This window comes from Portunus trituberculatus, chromosome 47 (assembly GCF_017591435.1).
Source record: "Portunus trituberculatus isolate SZX2019 chromosome 47, ASM1759143v1, whole genome shotgun sequence".
NCBI lineage: Eukaryota > Metazoa > Arthropoda > Malacostraca > Decapoda > Portunidae > Portunus > Portunus trituberculatus.
The window spans coordinates 9,318,049-9,340,548 of record NC_059301.1 but is presented as its reverse complement, the minus strand read 5'-3'; the positions used below and the strand labels follow the sequence as shown (position 1 = coordinate 9,340,548).

At 38.9% G+C, this 22,500-nt stretch overlaps 1 protein-coding gene across 1 annotated transcript in view; it reads left to right on the top strand.

Annotated features, from left to right (window-relative positions):
• The window catches only part of LOC123498136 (guanylate cyclase 32E-like), a 222,757-nt gene that overhangs the window by 71,752 nt on the left and 128,505 nt on the right, over positions 1-22,500 (top strand). The window contains exon 3 of the mRNA XM_045245310.1: positions 22,201-22,412. Coding sequence (XP_045101245.1) covers positions 22,209-22,412 — 204 coding nt within the window. The 5' untranslated portion in view covers positions 22,201-22,208. The remainder of the gene's footprint in view (positions 1-22,200; positions 22,413-22,500) is intronic.

The following is a 22,500-nucleotide window of genomic DNA, read 5'->3' as shown; positions in this document are numbered from 1 at the left end:
AAAAAAGAAACTGTTACTTCACCTTCAGCGCAAATTCTAGCGTAAAATTTTAAATGGAGGAATACTACATTAGCGCCTGAAGGTTACTGAAGGGCACATAAGGTAAGGAAAACGAGGGAAAGAAATTAACGTTTTGTGCTTCCAAGTTGCAATTGCACAATTGTGTGACTCACTATTTTATATATATATATATATATATATATATATATATATATATATATATATATATATATATATATATATATATATATATATATATATATATATATATATATATATATATATATATATATATATATATATATATATATATATATATATATATATATATATATATATATATATATATATATATATATATAATAACCACAAGGCGATATAATAGATTAAAAGTAAGTACACAAATAATCATCAGTAATTACTGCAGCAAGTAGCAAAACTTTCTTACCTTTCCAACTGCTAACTCTGTACAAGGGCCTTATCAGTCCTTGTTATGGAGTACTCTTCGCATGTTTATGGGGGATTCCACTCATACAGATTTATTACATAGGGTGGAATCAAAAGCTTTTCGTCTCATCAACTCCCTCCTCCTACTAACTGTCTTCACGCCTCTCTATCACCGCCGAAATGTTGCATCCCTTTCTATCTTTCATCGCTATTTTCATGTTAACTGCTCTATTGACTTTTCTAACTGCATACCTCCCCTCCTCCTGCGGCCTCGCTGCACAAGACTTTCTTTTTCCTCTCATCCCTATTCTGTCCAACCCTCTAATACAACAGTTAACCAGTATTCTCAATCATTCATACCTTTCACTGGTAAACTCTAGAACTCCCTACTTTCTTCTGTATTTCCAACTTTCTACGACTTAACTTCTTTTAAGAGAGAAGTGTCAAGACATTTGTCCCAGGCTTTTGACTAGTTCTTTCGCGTCTTTTACTGAGATTGCAATTCCAGTGGGCCTTTTATTTCTAATATATATATATATATATATATATATATATATATATATATATATATATATATATATATATATATATATATATATATATATATATGTATTTTGCCCTTGGCAGTTCTCCCTCTTACATAAAAATCATATATATATATATATATATATATATATATATATATATATATATATATATATATATATATATATATATATATATATATATATATATATCATCAAAATTCAAAGTCAAAATCACTCAAATATATTCAAAATCAAATGAAAACACACAACATCAACCACAAATCTTAAATATAAACATCCTAAGAACATAACATCATACATTACTATTTCCTTCATTAACTCCATGAAACGACTGCATCATCAACTGTTTAAGCTTCACTTACTAATACAAGAATGATTTTGTCCATATCGCCTCTGACGCCTTCTCCGGTGAGGACTCTACGACCTCTCAGCTTCTGGTCTATTGTCTTGACTGATACAGCTCTCTCTACCTCAGTTACATCTTGTTTCATACCCTAGATTATTAATTTACCTATTTTTCAAGCAGGAATGCATATCTTACACAAGATACACCCATAAGTGTGGCAATGTACTCTTTAAACCAATCCACAGCAATACACATGTTACTCTGACACACCCTTAGGAGTGGAAATATATCTTGATCCAATCCACAGTAATACCTTTTACACAGACGTACCTCTAAGCGTGGCAATGTATGTTTCTAGCCAATCCAGGTACCCGGGGCAAGGTATGGGCACTGTTGTCCCTAGCTGTTAGACCTGCCAGTGTCCCGTCGCCTGCGGTACCTTTCTTTTCACGTGTCAGGACCATATGTTCCTCTCCTATATTTCCTTCAAGTACTCTCAATTCTATGTTTACAGTTTTCCGTGTGGGTCAGGCCATGTGTAGACCTTCCCATTTGTCACTGTCAAGACCCTAAACAAAATCCTTCTACATGGTACTTTGTTTTTCTACTTTTCCTCTATTTTCCTTTTCCTCCTTTATGTCTCCAATTTTCTCATTCTATTCTCTTTTTATTTCTTCTCTCTTGCTTAACTCCATCAGGTTACCACAAACGTGCCCTACGTGGGTGACTAGCGACTTACGAATCTAAACACAGGTGCTTTGGCCACGGAAGCCTGGGATGTAATTGAATTAGGACACCTGGACTTTTCCTTCATATTTCCCACGAAGGAGAGAGAGAGAGAGAGAGAGAGAGAGAGAGAGAGAGAGAGAGAGAGAGAGAGAGAGAGAGAGAGAGAGAGAGAAACACAGACAAATAAAGATACAGACATACAAGACAAGACAAACACAGCAATACTAAATAAAGGTAGCACACACAAACATATATTACAAGATCCTTGGAAGAAAAATTATCACCACAAAATATCATGATAAAACTTCCCTCTCCATAATTAAAAAGTCACATTACGTCCACACCTCACACCAGAAACAATGAGGTTGTAAGGACATTCATCCCTGCATTATGACTGTGAACAAAGAGAGGGCAAGAATGGCAGATGAAGAAAAGAAATCAGAGGAAAAAGAAGATTTGGTCTTGTGTAGCAGAATGAATGCCAGAGATTGGAAGTGGTAAATAGTGAAGAAAATAATAGAAGGTACACACACGTCATAACATATTTACAATGAGAGAGAGAGAGAGAGAGAGAGAGAGAGAGAGAGAGAGAGAGAGAGAGAGAGAGAGAGAGAGAGAGAGAGAGATTAACTCCCACAACTTGAGCCCACAAAGGGATGAGGGATAAAAGACGGAAGAACAAAGACGTAAGGACGAGGAAGAGCATAAGCTGATCACGAAAAAGACGCACTATGAAAGGCAACGTATGTGTGTGTGTATGTATGTATGAAAGTCTGGCATTAGTTTTAGGAGAAAGTTTCTAGAAATTCGTATTCGTGTGCACCAAGATAAGGCTTTTTTCAGGTACATAGATGCGGCGAGACGAGAAACTACAAAACAACAAGTATTCTCATAAATATAATGGAAAAAAGATAAAGCCTCAGTTTTCCTAGCAAGATGCATCTCCTCTCTTCTCTTGTCCTCCATTTTTTTTTTTTTTCTTATTTCGTTATCTTCCTCTATTTCTTTTTTTTTTTTTTTTTTGTCTGTCTGTTTGGCTCTCATGCTTCTCGACAAACTTTCCTTCTCACAACTCTTCATGCGTACATACGAAGCCAGAGTCACTCAACACATCAGTCATGTTTCAATACACAACAAAAATTCTGAAGACTTTCAAACATGTCAGTTATACCTCCCGAAGACTTACAAGCGTGTCATTTATAGGTCAATTTCTCTTACATTACGAGCAATACCCAAACCAATATCAGACCAGTGCAGAACATTGATGGAACAGCCAGTGTGTCAAACTCCCAATAAACACAAAAGCCTTGGAGTGGCACACAATACTTGCTGACACTGCAGATCAAGCACTTGTGACGATACTGTTACATGCCATATCAGTGTATATCACAACAAAAGAGGGAATAGACTGTGAGGTTTAATAATTCCACCATATGAAGGTCACCATATGCATGTCCTGTGTATGTTGAATGAGGGTAAAGATGTGATTCTGCGGGATAAAAAATAAATAAATAAAAAGGCGAAATGTGTGAATAAAAAAGCAGATATGACATTTTGTAGGGACTTACTTTAAAAAACAACAAAATATTTAACAATGCAAATATGTTGAAAATATCGTACAAGTCTTGCACGAAGCGAGTTAAGGAAACTTTACATCAACAGAAAAACATAAACGTGCCACAGTTTTGCAGGCACGAATAGTTTTCCATTCTGGGAAATGCATATTTTAATTTGTAAGTTTGCGTCTTATTTTGGACATTTCTTTCTTTTCCCAGATCTTAGCATTTCATTTGTCATGTTTACGTGCCGCAATTACCTCTAACTAGCCCTCTCTTTCTTTTTCCCTCGTATAAGGCCTTGTATCTTCTAAACAATGTGTTTGTAAAATTCCGTTGTAATGGACGGACAGAAGATGTACTCGAAGACAGCTGACCTTCAGTATGCGCACCCTCTGGTTTATCTTTGGGCTTCACGTATAGATATTTGTAGCTGAACAAAAAGAATAACTGATTTGAAACGGAGGCAAAACACACTGGTTATAACTAATAGATGATCACATAGATGGTGGCCTGAAACAGACGGACATCAGGCAGAGGTAGCTGGAGAAAAGATGGTTAGTTTTTTTTTTTTATCCTTTTGAGGTAATACACGAGATGACGATGACATGGACATAAACCTGACGTTCAGGCAAAATGCGACGGCGTTATTTCCTTCAACACACAAGAAGTAACTGATGCATTCTTCCACTTCATATGTCATCCTCGTAAAATGAGTCCCACATGATCTAATGTATTCTGTGCACAGAATGTACTTCTTCCAAAAAGATAAAGCATTCAATGAAACTTACTCGTTCTTTAGATGACACTAATCCGCGGCTAGAATCCTCTTAATAGTCAGATTTTTAATAAGTACATAAGGCTTTACAACACGAGACTTCCTGAGAAGCGGATAGAAGGTAGCCGAACACGAATGAAGAATGAGTGTCCTACGGTGCGGCACGCTGACCACCTGCCGGCAGCCCAGCAGTGAGTGCATGGGGTGCCCTGCATTGGATGGCCACAATGGCTGCAGCAGCGGCCACAACTCTGTGCAATCAGGCCATCGGGTGGACAGTGACGGTGCGAGTCTCAGGAGTTAGTGTCAGTGATGCAGGGAAGTGTGGAGGCAACAAGTCCCCGAACGCGTGACGGTGGCGGAGGTGCGATAATTATGAAGTTTTCTCCGCCACTCGTCTTCCTCCTAGTGACGGTTTTCCCTTTTCTTGTATTGAATGATGTTCCTCCATTTTTACTAGTGTCGTCAGTGTAATCTGAAGCTCGGAGAAACAGCACACTGGACTGCCTTGCCTCACCGTCATCCTTCAATCTCGCCTGATTATAATGGTTTCTCTCAAAATTTCATACTTTTATCTTTTCTGATATTTTCAACCTTTATCGCTTATCGTAAATAAAAAGAAAGGAAAAGAATAATAAAACTCTCCTGCGTGACCTATATTTCTTCTATATATTTTTTTTCAACGTTAAAGTATAAATATGGAAAAAAAATGCCAACCAATTCCATAGCTTAATTAAATTCAGATTACTTTGGGCCGGACAGATGGTGCACGGCCAGTCCACGCCTCCCTCCCTCCCATCTTGCTGAGTGGTCGATCAACACCCATTTAGTGGCACCTGGAAATGACAGTTTAGTATGCGTGAGGTGTTAAACGCGACCTGTGGCCTCCAGTGAGAGTCTTGTATCGACCATGTCCAAACAAACGCATATACTAAGCTGCGGGAAATGAAAGCTTGGTTCAGTGCTGCTATCCTGTGTATCAATCACTATACGTATCATTAAACTGCGATATTCTTGTATGGTTTATCTCCTTTTCGAATTGTTAACAGCAGAGAAGCTAAATGTGCACTTCCTTCCTCATAAACGCACATAACTATAAAACTCGACAAGAATTTCTAATATCTCTTTCGTAATACTGGAAAGATATAAATATTTCTCCTTTCCAGCAACTGTGTCGTGAAATATATTCTCAAAATTGTGACGAATGAAGCTAAAGGGACTATTAATTTCTCACATCTTTTTAATACAGTTCTGAAAAATGTTCTTAGCGCCAATTTTTTTTTTTTCCTTTTTCCTTCACTTGTGTTGTAACACCTCACACGCAGAGAAACATTCATTTTACTCATTTATTTTCTTCCCAGCAAATTTTTCTCTTATTTTATCACCATCCATTATTTCTAACTACCTTCACCTACAACACACACACACACACACACACACACACACAGAGGAGAAAGAAAGAAAGAAGAGAGAGAGAGAGAGAGAGAGAGAGAGAGAGAGAGATCCTCTCGAGAGTTCCTTCTGAGTTCAACAAATTACGTACATCCTTGTTTGAAGCTGTCCAAAAAATTTCTTAACAAGAACCCAAGCTCCTCCTCCTCCTCCTCCTCCTCCACATACTCCTCTTCCACCACCACCACCACCACCACCACCACTACGACCACCTCCTCCTCTCCTCCTCCTCCTCCTCCTCCTCCTCCTCCTCCTCCTCTTGCTCATACACTCCACATTTTAACTAACCACAACACCCGTGAGAGAGAGAGAGAGAGAGAGAGAGAGAGAGAGAGAGAGAGAGAGAGAGAGAGAGAGAGAGAGAGAGAGAGAGAGAGAGAGAGAGAGAGAGAGAGAGAGAGAGAGAGAGAGAGAGAGAGAGAGCATATTTACTATAGGTTTGTGCCATTGCATTTCTGTGTACGAGCTGAAGAAAAATGAAAAAAAAAAAAACGTTCATAGGAGGTAGAAGAGGAGGAGGAGGAGGAGGAGGAGCAAGAAAAAAAAAAGAGGAGGAAGAAGAAGACGAGAAGGAGAAGGAAGGGAAGGAGGAAGGAATAGAAAAGAAAGTATGTTACAAACGGAAATAAAAAGAGCAAATGTTGGAAGAGGAAGAAACATCAGAAAAAGATGACAGAGAAGAGCAGGAGGAGCAGGAGGAGGAGGAAGACGAGGAGGAGGAGGAGGAGGAGGAAGAAGAGGAGAAGGAAAGAAGAAGAAAAGGAGCGAAAGAAAGACTAGAAATATATAACCGGAAACTTAAGCAATTTGACTCGAAATGGAGAAGGAAGAGTAGGAGGAGAAGGAGGAAGAAAAGGACGAAATAGGAGATATGATGATGAAAGGGAAAGGAAAATGCATTGAAAAAAAAAGACTAAGGTAATTAAAATGTAGAAGAGAAAGAACAAAAGAAGTAAAAAAAAAAAAAAAAGCGCGACTGGAAAACGAGAAATAGGAAAAAAGAAAGCTGAGCCATGAGGTAACACTAGAGAGAGGGAGGGAACAAATGAAAAGATAAGAAAACGAACAAGAAAAACACTATTCCTCTAACAAGATTTTCCGCTAACAACATTCTCCGTTGGATATTCTATTGTACATCATTTCTAACTATCTGTTGTGTCTGTCGGTCTGTCTGTCTATCTTTTTATTTATATATCTATTTATTATTTATCTATCTACCTGTCCATTTATCAATCTATCTATTTTGGAGTCAGTATATTTCTCTTTCAAATTATCTACATATATGTCTATCTATCTATGTAGAGAGAGAGAGAGAGAGAGAGAGAGAGAGAGAGAGAGAGAGAGAGAGAGAGAGAGAGAGAGAGAGAGAGAGAGAGAGAGAGAGAGAGAGACTTATCCATTTCAATCTTGCTCTCCTACATATTATTTACGACTGAGAGCGTCGTTAGATATTAATTTATCATTGACGCTCATTATAATATACCTCTCTCTCTCTCTCTCTCTCTCTCTCTCTCTCTCTCTCTCTCTCTCTCTCTCTCTCTCTCTCTCTCTCTCAACAACAACAATAACAGCAATAAAAAACAATAACAACAATAAAAAACAATAGCAATAACAAAATAGAATCGGGTGAAATATTTCCCCGTGACTTCCGACACCTGAGAGAAAATATTTTCAACAAATATTTTTCTCATTTTTGTGTCCTTTCTTTTAATCTGGTGACTTCTCTGCCATTTCATCTATTTCTAAAGGTGCACTTTTCCCTCACACCATTGCTATAATTCATCTCTCTTTGACTCAAGTTCGTTCCTCCCTCTCCATCCACAAACTATTTCTTGCCTTCAAATCGGATCCTTTTTTTAATAATTTCCAGACGTCCAGCCTTTCAGGAACCGACCACTTCAAGCAGGGAAGAAACAAAATACCTCACTTTTGATTTCTACGTATAATATATCAGATTTGAAACAGAGCAGACTCAGTTGTTCAGTGCCTCAACAAACTAATCCCTCCATGTGTCAATTCATTACAGCCTGCCAAACAACTACCCCTGCTTCTTCAGTGACACTCAAACATCGTTCTTATGCAGGATAAAATTAAGAGCATTTCAACTCATCAACAACATGAACTGTCTTGACTCTCTCTCTCTCTCTCTCTCTCTCTCTCTCTCTCTCTCTCTCTCTCTCTCTCTCTCTCTCTCTCTCTCTCTCTCTCTCTCTCTCTCTCTCTCTCTCTCTCTCTCTCTCTCTCTCTCTCTCTCTCTCTCTCTCTCTCTCACAGTATAGTTGCAGTTCTTCTTTTCCTTTACTGATGCCTTCATGCCACCTGCTCTTCTGGCTCTGCATGACTCCCCTCCTCCCGCTTCCTCGCTGAACAAGGCTTTTACTATTCTGGCCCCTATGCTGCCTACCTCCGTAATGCACGAGGTAATTAGTATTTTCAGTCTTTCAAAATTTTGCAGGTTAACCCAAAACTCACTTTCTGCTTATGTATTTTATCTCTCCCATGACTTAGATTCTTTCAAATGAGAATTTTAAAGGGACTCCGCCCAGGCAATTTTGGATCTGCCTTCCACTCTCCTTTACGATCTGTTAGCTTCGGTATTTATTTTTATTTTATTTTCTGCCCTTCTAATATGAAAATTATAATTCAAACATAAACCTGGTCAATGATTCCAAAATTTAATAACAAATAAATTCATAAGACCACTAAAAATTATACACATTTAAAGTAAAGCTGAGAAATCTGATAAAGTAAGATGAACTAAGCCAGAAATACAACAATAAAATATATTCTCTGCAATAAAGCTATTTACGTAGCACTTGCACCTTCACTACAATACACTCGACAATAGCAAGCAGATAAATCACGTTTATTTCACCATTTGCCCTAATTTGCATCTATATTTTTTACCCTTCACAATGTTTACCGTTTTCTCTCTCTCTCTCTCTCTCTCTCTCTCTCTCTCTCTCTCTCTCTCTCTCTCTCTCTCCGCTCTCAAACTACCACCAGCTTTCCACCTCCGTCATAAACAAGAAGGAAACTAGGTCATCAAGAGAGGAGACTCGCATCACGTAAATGGCTCGGTGATACATACCTAAAACAAGATTCATTTCATGGTAACTTTCCCTCCCCTCACTAGGTCAGTAAATGAAGCACAAATAAGAAAAGACTAATAAAGAAAGACTACAGGCTAACTATTGCACCTTTATCTTCATTATCAGAAAATGAAGTTAGATTCTTTCTTTTTTTCAGTTCAGTTCCTTTCTTTTCCATTTCGTTCGTTGTTCTTTCCTAAGTTGGAGGGATGTCTTCGTAACTAACTTGTTTCCGTGTACATCTAGACAAATGTGTAGAGTGGGGTGGTAGGATAACACAAGCTGATGCTTGTGTTTCCCTACCACTCCACTCTACACAACATTTTTTTTTTTCATAGCAATTTTACGAGCACATCACCACCACAGTTTCGAGCACCCATTCCAAGGTTTAGCAACGTTCTCCCGGCACTACATGCAAGTAATTGGAAGCTGCGCCAATGATTGCTGTCTTGACTCTGACAGGACTAAACAAAAGCCAATCATCACAGGTCAACCAACAACTTCACATCAAAACTTTCATGAGGACAACAGATGTCTTTCCCCCATTTCCTCTCTTCTTTTCTCATTTTCCCTTCATTCTTCTTCCTCTCTCTCACCCACAGGATTCCCAGCCATCTCTCCTTCCCCTTCTCCCTTCATCTCCTTTCCCTTTTCCTCCCAAAAAATGAAAAAATGCGTAAACCTGCAATAAAAACGATTTCTACTTACCCATCAACATCATAACGAAATACACGTGTTTTGAACTTTATACCATTGGTTTACTGAACTTTCCTCGTGAATGAAAGATGACATACTATGATAAAATAATTATTCGTAAGGATTAAAAAAAAACGAAGTACTTAGAAAACCAAAAGTACTTCAAACGAAAATCAAGCGTTGGTGTGATAAGCAAGTTTAATCCCTTCAGCACCATAACGTGTTTTCATATTCGTTCTGCTTACTATTTGGTGATTTTATACAGTTTCAGAAACTTATGAGGAGGTTAAACCAGTGAAGACTCTGGCCATTAATCTTCTGACTTACATAGGCCCTTCCTAAAGCATATATATAATTGTCTAATCATATAAAAACTCATGGTAAAAATGCATCACAGTACTGAAGGGGTTAAGAATTAAAATAAATCAAAACACATGATTATCACACGTCATTTTTTTCTTTGCTTTGGTAGAATTTGAAATGTATAGTCGCAGGAGACAGCTAGGTCAAATTCACTGTACTAAAAACACACACCATTGTTTCGAGATACTTCATAATATACTGATGGCTATTACTAATTTTCCTTCACTACTACGTTTATAATTCACCAGGGCGTTTCTCTGTATTTTCAATGCTCAGCTGATAATGTTTTGGGATTAAGGGTGTTAAGGGCAGCACTGGACCAATAGTGCGTTGGCTTCACTTCTCTGACGTCATACCGACTCTTGCCATTGTACCAACATGAACAAGAGAAAACAAATAATAGTATACAAAACTGTACCTGCGATCAGTCTCTCTCTCTCTCTCTCTCTCTCTCTCTCTCTCTCTCTCTCTCTCTCTCTCTCTCTCTCAAAAATATAACAGAAAATAGAAGTGTATTGTATTTCTTAACTATATAACAGCAACTTTAGCATCATTTATTCTTCGTGGAGGCTGACAAAGGACACAAAATAAAAAAGAAAGACTGAAAAAAGTAGCTTAATTGCCGCTCCCTAAATATTTGAATACTATTGGGCAAAAAGTAAGAGTTTGAATAAATCACCAAACATCCTCACCACAAACTGTTAAACCTCACGGCTTTCACTGCTACTGTCAATCATCACGAGCCACGCGGGAACTTCATATCAAAACTTTCGCTAATAAGGACGACATACTTCTCTCTCTTTCCTCATTATCTCACTCTCCACTCTTGTTACTCTTCCTCTCTCTCTCTCTCTCTCTCTCTCTCTCTCTCTCTCTCTCTCTCTCTCTCTCTCTCTCTCTCTCTCTCTCTCTCTCTCTCTCTCTCTCTCTCTCTCTCTCTCTTCCAAACTCCTGCGCCATCATGCGCGAGCCTGCAATATACAACATTTTTCATCGCCCTCAATATCAGGATGAAATATTAACTTCACAATGTTCCCTTAATGAACCTTTGCCGTAGATCAAAATTAAGAGTCTCGGATATTACTAAATGTTTATCAAAAACCCACGTGCTCTGTCAAGCAAGTGAAGCGAACAAGGACGTAAGAGAATTAACTTTAAAAATAAATAAATAAAACATAAGTAGAAGTGGAATTGAAGGTTGAAGTAAAAATGACGAAATCAACATCAACCTCTTCCGTACCATGACGCGTTTCCATATTCATTCTGGTTACTATTTGGTAATTTTATACAGCTTCAAAAACTTATGTGGGGGGATTAAAATAGTGAAGACTGTGCCCTCTTCTGACCTCCATAGACCCTTCTTAATGTCAATAGAATGGTCTAATCGTACACAAATCTCAAGGTATAAATGTGTCCCAGTATTGAAGGGGTCTAATGTCGATAGAATGGTCTAATCGTTAATCCTAATGTCAATAGAATGGTCTAATCGTACACAAATCTCAAGGTATAAATGTGTCGTTAATCCTAATGTCAGTAGAATGGTATAAATGTGTCGTTAATCCTAATGTCAATAGAATCGATAGAATGGTCTAATCGTTAATTCTAATGTCAATAGAATGGTCTAATCGTACACAAATCTCAAGGTATAAATGTGTCCCAGTATTGAAGGGATTAATAAGCTACAGCGATTTCTAAAAGTGAGTATTATACATCTTTTATGAATCATATCAGAAAAAAATATGTTTATATATCTGTATGATTAATATCTATACTATATTTTACACACTGCTAAATGACGCAGATGAATACAAAAAAGATGAATACAAAAATAGCACATGAATTTTTGTTTAAAGTGTATTGTTCACGTTTTTTCTTTCTCTTTTTTTTCCCCATTTGTATAAATAATGTCTTTTTTTCTGTAATCCCCATGTCAAAATATATAAGTGGTTCATCCACTTAACGTATTTCAAAGGTTTTTTTTTCTTTATCTCATATCACGTTTTCGATTCAATCCTCTTCTTTCTTTCTCTTTTCCAGTCTGACAACACCTTTCATGCCCAGTTGCATTAAAGATACGTACAAAAAAATATGAATTCGTTTCAAACTCAGAATTCTTTCGATGTTCACCTCTTTGATCTCTCTCTCTCTCTCTCTCTCTCTCTCTCTCTCTCTCTCTCTCTCTCTCTCTCTCTCTCTCTCTCTCTCTCTCTCTCTCTCTCTCTCTCTCTCTCTCTCTCTCTCTCTCTCTCTCTCTCTCTATCTCTATCTCTATCTATCTATCTATCTATCTATCTATCTATCTATCTATCTCTCTCTCTCTTTCATCTCTATCTATCTATCCACCGTTTGTTGCTGGTTTTTTTCTTTAGTTTCTCGTTTTTCTAATTAAGTTTCGAAGAAAAATCTATTACTTTCTTTTTTTATTTCTTCAAAGAAAATTGAAGTGACAAAAGGAAGAATGCAAAGGACAGAATTAATTCCTGATTACTTGCAAAAATGAAAGACCTTGGAAGTTTCTTAATCTAAACACTGAAGCACCTTGCATATACACAACACTTATGCTCACACTCACACACACACACACACACACACACACACACACACACACACACACACACACACACACACACACACACACACACACACACACCGTATACGTAATGACAGGTATTCAAGATCACAATACCTAACACAACTCCTTATCATTATTATTACAGAGGAAGTGAGTTTCATTATACCTAATCGTTTTGATCTTATCATTTTTCACAGGTATTGAATTGAATTGTAACTTTCATTACCGCTTCTGACATTGCTAGCGACCTGATACATTTCCACATAACCATTCACTGACACTACACAGACACCAGCATCAAATCCTTTACAGGTGTCACTCCAAAATATGTAGTATTCAGTAGTCTAGAAAAAATCAAATTAGAAGTATTAATATATTTCATTATAGATTTCATACACAGACAAAAGCATTGGCGATTTTTCTAACTACTTCAGTACTGGGACGCATTTTTACCATGAGTTTTGGGAATGATTAGACGATTTTATTTACATTAGGAAGTTTCTATGGAGGTCAGAAGATTATTGGCCACAGTCTTCACTATTTCAATCCCCCACGTAAGTCTCTGAAGCTGTATAAAATCACCTGATAGTAACCACAATGAATATGAAAACGTGTCATGGTACTGAAGGGATTAAGTAAGGAAAAAAATTACTATATCACATAACCTATACAGAATACAATGAAAGCGCCATCACCCTCAAGTAAGCAGATTTGTATTTTTCTAAAACATAACACATAATACTGAACATTACACCAATAAAAGGAAAATAACATGAACTTTAGATATATACACAAATGATTACAAAATTGTGCATATTCTCTGTTGTCGTGTTTGCATGCCTTATTTAATTTCCACGAAAAGCAATAATAGTAACAGGATCGTAGCAAGACATGAGATGGGACATAGACAGACAAGACAGACAGACAGGCAGACAGACAAGATAAGACAGACAGACAGACAGATAGACAGACAAGACAGACAGACAGACAAGATAAAACAAGACAAGACAAGACAAGACAGACAGGCAGACAGACAAGATAAGACAGACAGACAGACAGATAGACAGACAGACAGACGGACATGGACAGACAGACACAGACAGAAACAGAGACAAAAAAAAGAAAACTGAAAGGATGAGAAGGAGAAAAGTGTGAGAAAAGTTATATTCTAAAGGGAAATTCAGCACGGACCGAGAACACTTCCCCTCTCAAATAAAGGGGCAAATGCCACGTGTTGCGCAACATTTACTCAGCCAAAGAAAATAAACGCCAACATGTATTACTGTGCTCGCCTCTCCTGCTGTTGCTGCTGCTCAGATATAAAGATGGCTGCGTTTCTTTTATTTTTGTCTTCTTGCTTCTTTGCTTTCTTGGTTCCGTTTTTCCGTAAATGTTCCTGCTTTTGTTGTGTTTCCTCTTACGTTTCCCTTTTTCCAGGGTGACACAGTTTTATCATATTTTCATTTTATTCTTACTTTTTCTCTCTCTTTTTCTTTTTCTCTTTCAACTTATATTTATATTTCATGCCTTTCAGCAGAATGTAATTACTTTCTTGTCGCTCATGTGTTCATTTTGGCTTTTTTTCTCTTGTTCTCTTTTTCGTTTTGCTCTTAATAGTTAAAATGCAGTGAAGTTGTTTTCTTTTTTTTTATATACTGATTTCTCATTCTCTCTCTCTCTCTCTCTCTCTCTCTCTCTCTCTCTCTCTCTCTCTCTCTCTCTCTCTCTCTCTCTCTCTCTCTCATTAGTGCAAATGTCACGGAGACCTAATTACTAGGAACTATTTCTTCTAACATATTTTTGTTTAGGAATCAGTAAGAGGGGAAGAGAGAGGGAGTCTGTCACCGCCTTCACTATAATGAGAAGTGACAGCGTGAAGAACCTTGCTTTGATTGTACGGACGATCGGTGCTGGGGAGATGTAATGCAAAAATAAAAAATAAAAAGTTTAGAAGCAGTTGTCATTATTATTGTTATTATTATTATTATTATTATTATTATTATTATTATTATTATTATTATTATTATTATCATTATTATTATCATTGTTATTATTATTATAATTAATATCATTACTGTTTGTAGTAGTAGTAGTAGTAGTTATAGTAGTAGTAGTAGTAGTAGTAGTAGTAGTAGTAGTAGTAGTAGTAGTAGTAGTAGTAGTAGTAGTAGTAGTAGTAGTAGTAGTAGTAGTAGTAGTAGTAGTAGTAGTAGTAGTAGTAGTAGTAGTAGTAGTAGCAGTAGCAGTAGTAGTAGTAGTATCGTTATCATCATCGTCATTATGAATACCAGCACCATTATTACTATTATTATTTATGCCATTCTTTCCCTTTTACCTCCTTGGAATCAGTCATGTCTGTCTTTATTATTCCGGGAAGTAATGTCTACGAGGGAATTTTAAGGTATTCTCTTCCGTTAACTGCTTCGTCTTTGTTTCCTAATGAACAAGAAAATAAATTAAACACCAGAAACGAAGCAAAAAGAAAAATAGTGATATGTTTTACAACTCGCACACCAAGGACATGAATGGAGGGAAACACGAACAAAAACACAAAAAACACACAAGCTTTTTTTCCCTTCCGTGTTACACAAATGTCAAAGGAAATTCGGAAACTTATAAGCGTACCTTGTTCTTTTCATCTAACGGCGTGTGACAGTAACCCACAGGAGGGAAAGGAAATAGTTCGGTAATGACAAATGTGCCGTACAGAAGAAACGTTACATATTTTTCATTGGAAGAATATAAAATTCATATCAGAAATTATGTCACAGATTTTATTAACTCACGCACGACACTTTTACATTTTACTCCGCGTTCAAATCACTATCTGACTAAATACATTGAGATTCGTGACATACCTGCTATATTTGAACTCATTCCCTGAAACCGCCGTGGTACAGTGGAACTATGCGTGCTTTGGGGTCCAAGGGTCTCCAAGCGCACGGGTTCGAATCCTGACCATGGGTTTCCTCACTCGGGGCAACGGTTTCCTAGCGGGTGGGCTTTGAGATAGGAGACACCCTAAAAAGTATCCCCTATAGCCCATAAATTCCCGTGAAAAGCCCACATGGTATAAATAAACATACAAAAACGTAGGATACATTAAATATCTACAAATAAAAACCGGAAAGGTACTTAAGTTAATTAGAGGAGAGGAGTAAGCGTACCAGTAGCTAACAGGCAGGTTATTAAAGAAGAACTTTAATATAACATTCAGTTTTCATTACGGCAACATTTTAATCTCTCGAAAGTCTCTCTATAAAGACTCTTTGTGATAACTCTCTGGGTGAAGAATCCTTATACACGTGTACTAATATATATATGATCTCTCTCTCTCTCTCTCTCTCTCTCTCTCTCTCTCTCTCTCTCTCTCTCTCTCTCTCTCTCTCTCTCTCTCTCTCTCTCTCTCTCTCTCACACACACACACACACACACACACACACACACACACACACACACACACACACACACACACACACACACACACACACACACACACACACACACGCAATTAATGTTCCTTATTATGATATATAAGTGCGTATATCATTGTCAACGTTCTAACACAGCTTGTTTGGAATTACGCTTTTCTAACTGCTGCTCTACACACATTCAGTTTCCTCGCACATCCCTGTGAGTGTTCCTGTATTACATTTCATCTATTTTCCAAGTTTCTCCTCAATAAATGTGAATTCACATCCACAAATAGAAGTAAATCTGCATGAAGACATTTTACTATTTTTTTCTTTTTTACGTAGCAGCAACCGGGTAAATATTTTTCGTCTAGATTTCTTTTATATCCCTTGGCCAACCAACCTCCTTTCCAACTGGAAATAAGACGCTAATCAGTCCACTTCCGTTTGGTCCGGGAGGAACTCTTTGATAGCGGGAGAGAGAAAAAAATAAGTATGTTTTTCCTCGTACTGGGAAAAAGTTTTGGTAAGGAGTCCAGATTACACTCTGTGACTCCTTTACTCTTTCGCTCCTTCTCTTCCTTCCTTTGAATTACCATCAAAAAGTTTTCCTGCCACTCGTATCCATGCCACCTCAATCACCAGCTCTCCATCATCACCAAGCTAGTAGACACTTAATCTTCATCACCATTACATATCCGTTCCAACTTTGTTTTTCCGTTCACAAGTGTGCGTGATCATTCCCTGCCATCCTTTGACGTTGCTCAGCCAAACCACCAATATTTTCTTCCCTACGCTACCTAACCACATACATTGATTTGGTAATAAGAATGAAGGTATCTACTGCCTTTGCCTGCTTCTCTCTCTCTCTCTCTCTCTCTCTCTCTCTCTCTCTCTCTCTCTCTCTCTCTCTCTCTCTCTCTCTCTCTCTCTCTCTCTCTCTCTCTCTCTCTCTCTCTCTCGTTTCCTTCCTAGTTCTTTCTTTCGTTCTCTCCCTCTTTTCTGCTCTCCACTAAGTTCCTTCTTTCCTTCCTTTTCTATTTTTCTTCCTCCACTGTATCCTCTCCTCTTTTCCTCCCTTCTCAATCTTAACGCTCCCGTTCCATAACAATTCTCCTCCTCCTCACTTTAAACCATTTTCTTTTTTTGACGGATAGATAGCTATTGTGTGGAATGTTCTTTTAAGAATGTAGAATCTGAAGCAAATGTTCTAAATGTTATATCCTTCAGAGAGAGAGAGAGAGAGAGAGAGAGAGATAGTAGAGCAGGGGTTCTCAACCTTTTTATCGTTAAGATCCCCCTGAGTTATAAGACCACCTACAAACGAACCCCCAGTATTATCACATAGAACATGGAACTCAATATGCAATGGTACTGCAAAGGATTTTATTAGATCAGCTATCTAAGTACCTCTGGAAATCTTATGAACACCCTGGGTTTCGCGCTGTCAGGATGGCCACTGTCCATGAGACAACATCATCAGGTCTCTATGACGCTGAAGACGTCTATGCAGAACGGTTTGGTTGGCAATAGACAATCTCATTATCAGACTTTGATTTCTAAGTTATGAAAATAAACTCATTTACGGGGCTTCATATGTTCATGGTGTCTTGTAGTCTACTTACTAACCTAGAAGGAAAGAAAATATCATACTAACTTCGAGTTATCAATTGAGGAAGTAATTTTTGTCCCAGGAATAGAGCAAGATGGTATATAAAAAAACACAATGCACAGTTATAACCTAACTCTACTATTACAGCGAATTTTCTCGTAGAAACATATTTGAAAATACTTTACCTATCTTGATATCTCCTTATGTGACAGAAGAATATCCAAAAATATACGATATTGAGTTGACCATCTTTTCTGTGAAATATTACGAAATCTGTTGAATCTGGCAACTTCAATGGGAGTTTGGGTCCTTTCCTAGTGTTTCCTTATATTTGAAACATTGATATTTACACGTCATTGTGATCAGGGAAATAAAGGAAACTAAGTTTGCTTTTTCTAAGAGCATAAATAGAAAAATTATGTCTACAGGTGGCAGTTTATGTATAAGACAAGCAAACCTGTGTGCACTCATCCACTCTATCCAGAAGCTTAACTAATTTTCAAAAGTTCCCAATAGTTACACAACTACCATTGGTCTACTGTTTCTATCCAGTTATCTACAAACACGTACACATTCACGGCAGCAACATGCAAAGTACACTAAATACTCCGGAGCAAAGCTGCCTCACCTTGTTTCATTAATCAGCTAACTCTTGCACACTTTCAGACCAAAGCTATTTTTCATTTACCATCGACGATTTTATATTCGAATCAAAATTAAACGACGATTGAGAACTTTGGGCCTAAAGTTGTTGAGGGCCGTGACGGCCTTGGGCGCCGCACGGGGGAAGGAGGTGGCTGTTGGGTCCGGCCTGGGGCCCAAGGCAGGGAACTGGCTGCAGGTCCTTCTTTTCCTTGGTGGCCTCAAGCTTCACTACTAGTCGTCCACTTGCAGCGCCTCACACTAGGCAAGGGTCGCCATAAGCAAGAGATCAATGTCTACCACTCACCAGATGGTGCCGTAAGGGGCCCTAAAGGGGTGATAAGGGCTCCTTGCATAGTCTGATGGTGAGTGGTGTGTACGGGTCCCCTGCTTATAATGACACCGGGCTGAACAACTCGCCATAAACGAGGGCACGCTGTGCGCCATGAGCCAGGCACTGACAGTACCAGTGGTCCTTTACGTTAGGTTAGGTTAGGTTAGGTTAGGTTAGGCTAGGTTAGGTGAAAAGGACTCACTTCATGACAGTGTTTGGGGAGTGGTGTGTGGCGGGTCATTGCTCATGGCGACCCGTGTGAGGTATTGCAAGGTTGCATCGTCACTGCTCTCATAACCACGGGACTGGGGTTGACCCTTTCGGGGTGAAAAGTTTTGTCCCAGTACCTGTGTAGGTAATAATACTTTGAATCGTTTCGCCATCGCCATCGCAGCACCGTTAGCCTCGATAAACGGATCGTTATCCTCGACAAACACATCTTTACCGTGGACACTGGAATCGCAACCTGTCGTGGAATCCCATTGTTAACGTGGACTCATTTTCCTTTGCGGCTTCAAGCTCACTGGTTGTCGTCAACTTGCAGCGCCTCACACTAGGCAAGGGGTCGCCTTAAGCAGTCTGCCGTGTCTACCGTCCACCAGATGATGCCGTGAGGGGCCTTTAAGGGGTGATAAGGGCTCCTTGCATAGAGTCTGGTGGTGAGTGGTGTGTATGGGACCTCTGCTTATAATGACACCGTGCTGAACAACTCGCCATGAACGAGGGCACGCTGTGCGCCATGCACCAGGCACTGACAATACCAGTGGTCCTTTACGGGGTGAAAAGGACTCACTGACAGTGTTTGGGGAGTGGTGTGGCGGGTCATTGCTCATGGCTACCCGTGTGAGGCGCAGTGAGGTGGCAGCGTCACTCTCCTCGCACTCAAGGGTCTGGGGTGAACCCTTACGGGGTGAAAGGGTTCGTCTCAGTACCTGTGTAGGCAAGTGAACTTCAATTGCGTCGCAGTGAGGTGGCAGCGCCACTCTCCTCGCACCTAAGGATATTGGGTGGACCCTGACGGGGTGAAAGGGTTCATCCCAGTACCGGTGTAGGCAAGTGAACTTCAATTGCGGCGCAGGAAGGTGGCAGCGTCACTCTACTCGCACCCAAGGATCTGGGGTGGACCCTTACGGGGTGAAAGGGTTCGTCCCGGTACCTGTGTAGGCAAGTGGACTTCAATATTGTGTCGTGAAATCGCATCGTGAGAACTAGAACCACATCGACATCGTGGAAACCCGCATCGTTACCGTGGAAACTGGAATTGCATCTTGATTGTGGAAACTCGCATTATTATCATGGAAACAGGAAAGGCATCTTTATTGTGGAATGGCATCACTATCGAGGAAACTGAAATGGCATTGCTACCTTGGAGACTCGGAGCGCTATCGAAGAATCTGGAATCACATCTTATCATACACACTGTTATCGTGGAAGCTCTCGTGATCGTCGTTTGTTTCGTTATCTCTGAATTACTTAATTAGTCTTGGTATTATTCTTAGCCTCCGTAATAATAGAGATGTTGGTCATTTTTATCTTATCTCTTTTACTGTATTTTTACTCGGGGTATAGTTTAGCATTCTTCAACCTTTTCTAAGTTCGTGCACCTTTTCGAGAAACACGGAGGACTATAAAAGAAATGCATCAATATTTGTAATTTCCCTCTACTTTAAGACTGAAAATCGATAGATAACATTATTGTATACCTACCTGAAGCTATAGTTTTTTCCGTCGTAAACAGTCGCTATATAGTGCGAAATATACTATAATAAAATGCCACATCTCAAACACATCAGGCCCGTGTTCCCTCTTAGTATAATATATTATTATTGTGAATAAATCGTAATACGTTAATTATTGTCAACAGGAGAGGACCCAAACTGTCACATTTTCAGTGTTCGCAGGTTGGTTTAATTCAGGAGTGGGTCAGCATCGTCTCGCGGTACAGAGTAGTCGTCTCTAAACACTGTATTACGATGTATCTATTGATTTACCATGCTTTTACTCCTTCCAGTATTTTTCTGTTCTTATTCTACCATGGTATTTCTTTATAGTTACTTGAGTTTATACGACTAACATCATAATATAGAGCAAAACATAATTGTCTGGTGTACCAAGATCTTTCATTTCTAGAGACTTAAATACAGCACGGAACCTTAACACACATTTCACCTCGCTTCTGCACAGGTTAATTCTTCACAAGGAATGAGTAGAGCAATATTTGTTCGGTTTTCTTTATGAGAAAAAAAGAAAATTAGCGGCCGAAACAGAAATAGTCCGAGGGTGCTGTAGTGTTTTCATCACCGTGTTCCTAAGCTCTGTCTTGCCATAGCCTGAACATGGTATTCAGTTCAGTTCAGTTGATAGGCGGAAGTGTAGCCTGGATATCGGTACTTCATGGTGTGTTTTGGTTTGGGTTTTGTCTGGGTCTGTTGTTGTAATTAATTGTTATATAAACCTTTTACTTTATGTTCTCTTATTTTCCAAAAATTATATATCATTTCTTTATTTTCTTCTATACTAGATTTTTCAAAAAGTAATTTTCCAATGAGATGTTCTTCATTTTCTGGGTAAGGACGCTGCCAATTGGGATGTTTGGATCTTTCATTGGTGAAGGCTGGGCAATGTAGGAGGAAATGTTTATGCCTTTAGAGTTTAGACTATAGGTCATGGGTTCTCAGCCTTTTTCTCGTTAAGAACCCTTTGAGTTATAAAACCATCTACCCGAACACCCAGTAATTTGACATCGAACAGAATGTTAATTTAGGGATTGACACTAACTCAATAGGCAAAGGTATTCTGCAAAGGATGTGTCATTAATTTAGCCATCTAAGTACCCCTGGAAATCTTGTGAACCCCTGGGGGTTCGGTAACCCCAGATTGAGAACCCTGCGGTAGAGGAAAAAATGTTATGGAGATGTATTGCTTCTGCTTCGTCATGAGTTTCCTCGTTACCGAATCACGCTCACTGTTTAGTTTTGTCTCATCTATCGTCATCATCATCATCATCATCATCATTATTATCATCTTCTTTATCATTATTACTATTGTTATCATTCTTAGCGTCACCATAATCATTATTCAAAGAACATTCTTTCTTTTCTGCCCTGACTTCTAAATTACGTAACATGTTTTGTACCGCCAGACAAAGAATTCAGTTTTTTTTTCTGAGAGGAAAACCAAACTCCTGATGTGAAGATGGAATTATGTATTCGTTTTATTTCTCTCTCTCTCTCTCTCTCTCTCTCTCTCTCTCTCTCTCTCTCTCTCTCTCTCTCTCTCTCTCTCTCTCTCTCTCTCTCTCTCTCTCTAGAATATAATACTAAAGAAAAGTGTGAACGGTGAAATACAAAATACCATAAATTTGTCCCACATTCGCCGAAAAATATTTACACACAAAGTAAAAATATTTACAAAAACGGTATTTTAGTTACACGTTGTGGAATGAAAGTCAGTTTCGCATACTACACACACACACACACACACACACACACACACACACACACACACACACACACGTAGCATTTCTCACCTCAACCTCACACAAATGCCAAACAAAACCAATAAACGTCCCTCGCTTGACACGCCACCTTCATATCTCGCTTTCTCTCCCTTCATTGCAGAAACCAAGATGATGCTGGCTCGCTTGGCCATGTGGGTGGCTCTCCTGCACGCCTACGCCGCCCACACCACGCACTCAACCCACAACCACCAAGCCCACGGCCGCACCTTCACCCTCGGCTACCTAACGGGCTCCGACAGGTTGCCAGAAGACCAGGAATACAAGCGACCTGGTCTTCTCATCTCAGGCGCCATTACTTTAGCAGTGGAGGAGGTGAGTGGGACAGAAATGAGAGTGTTTTAAGTCGTAATTGTGATAACCTGGAGATGCATGAGGCGTGAATAAGGAGAGGGAAACTTAG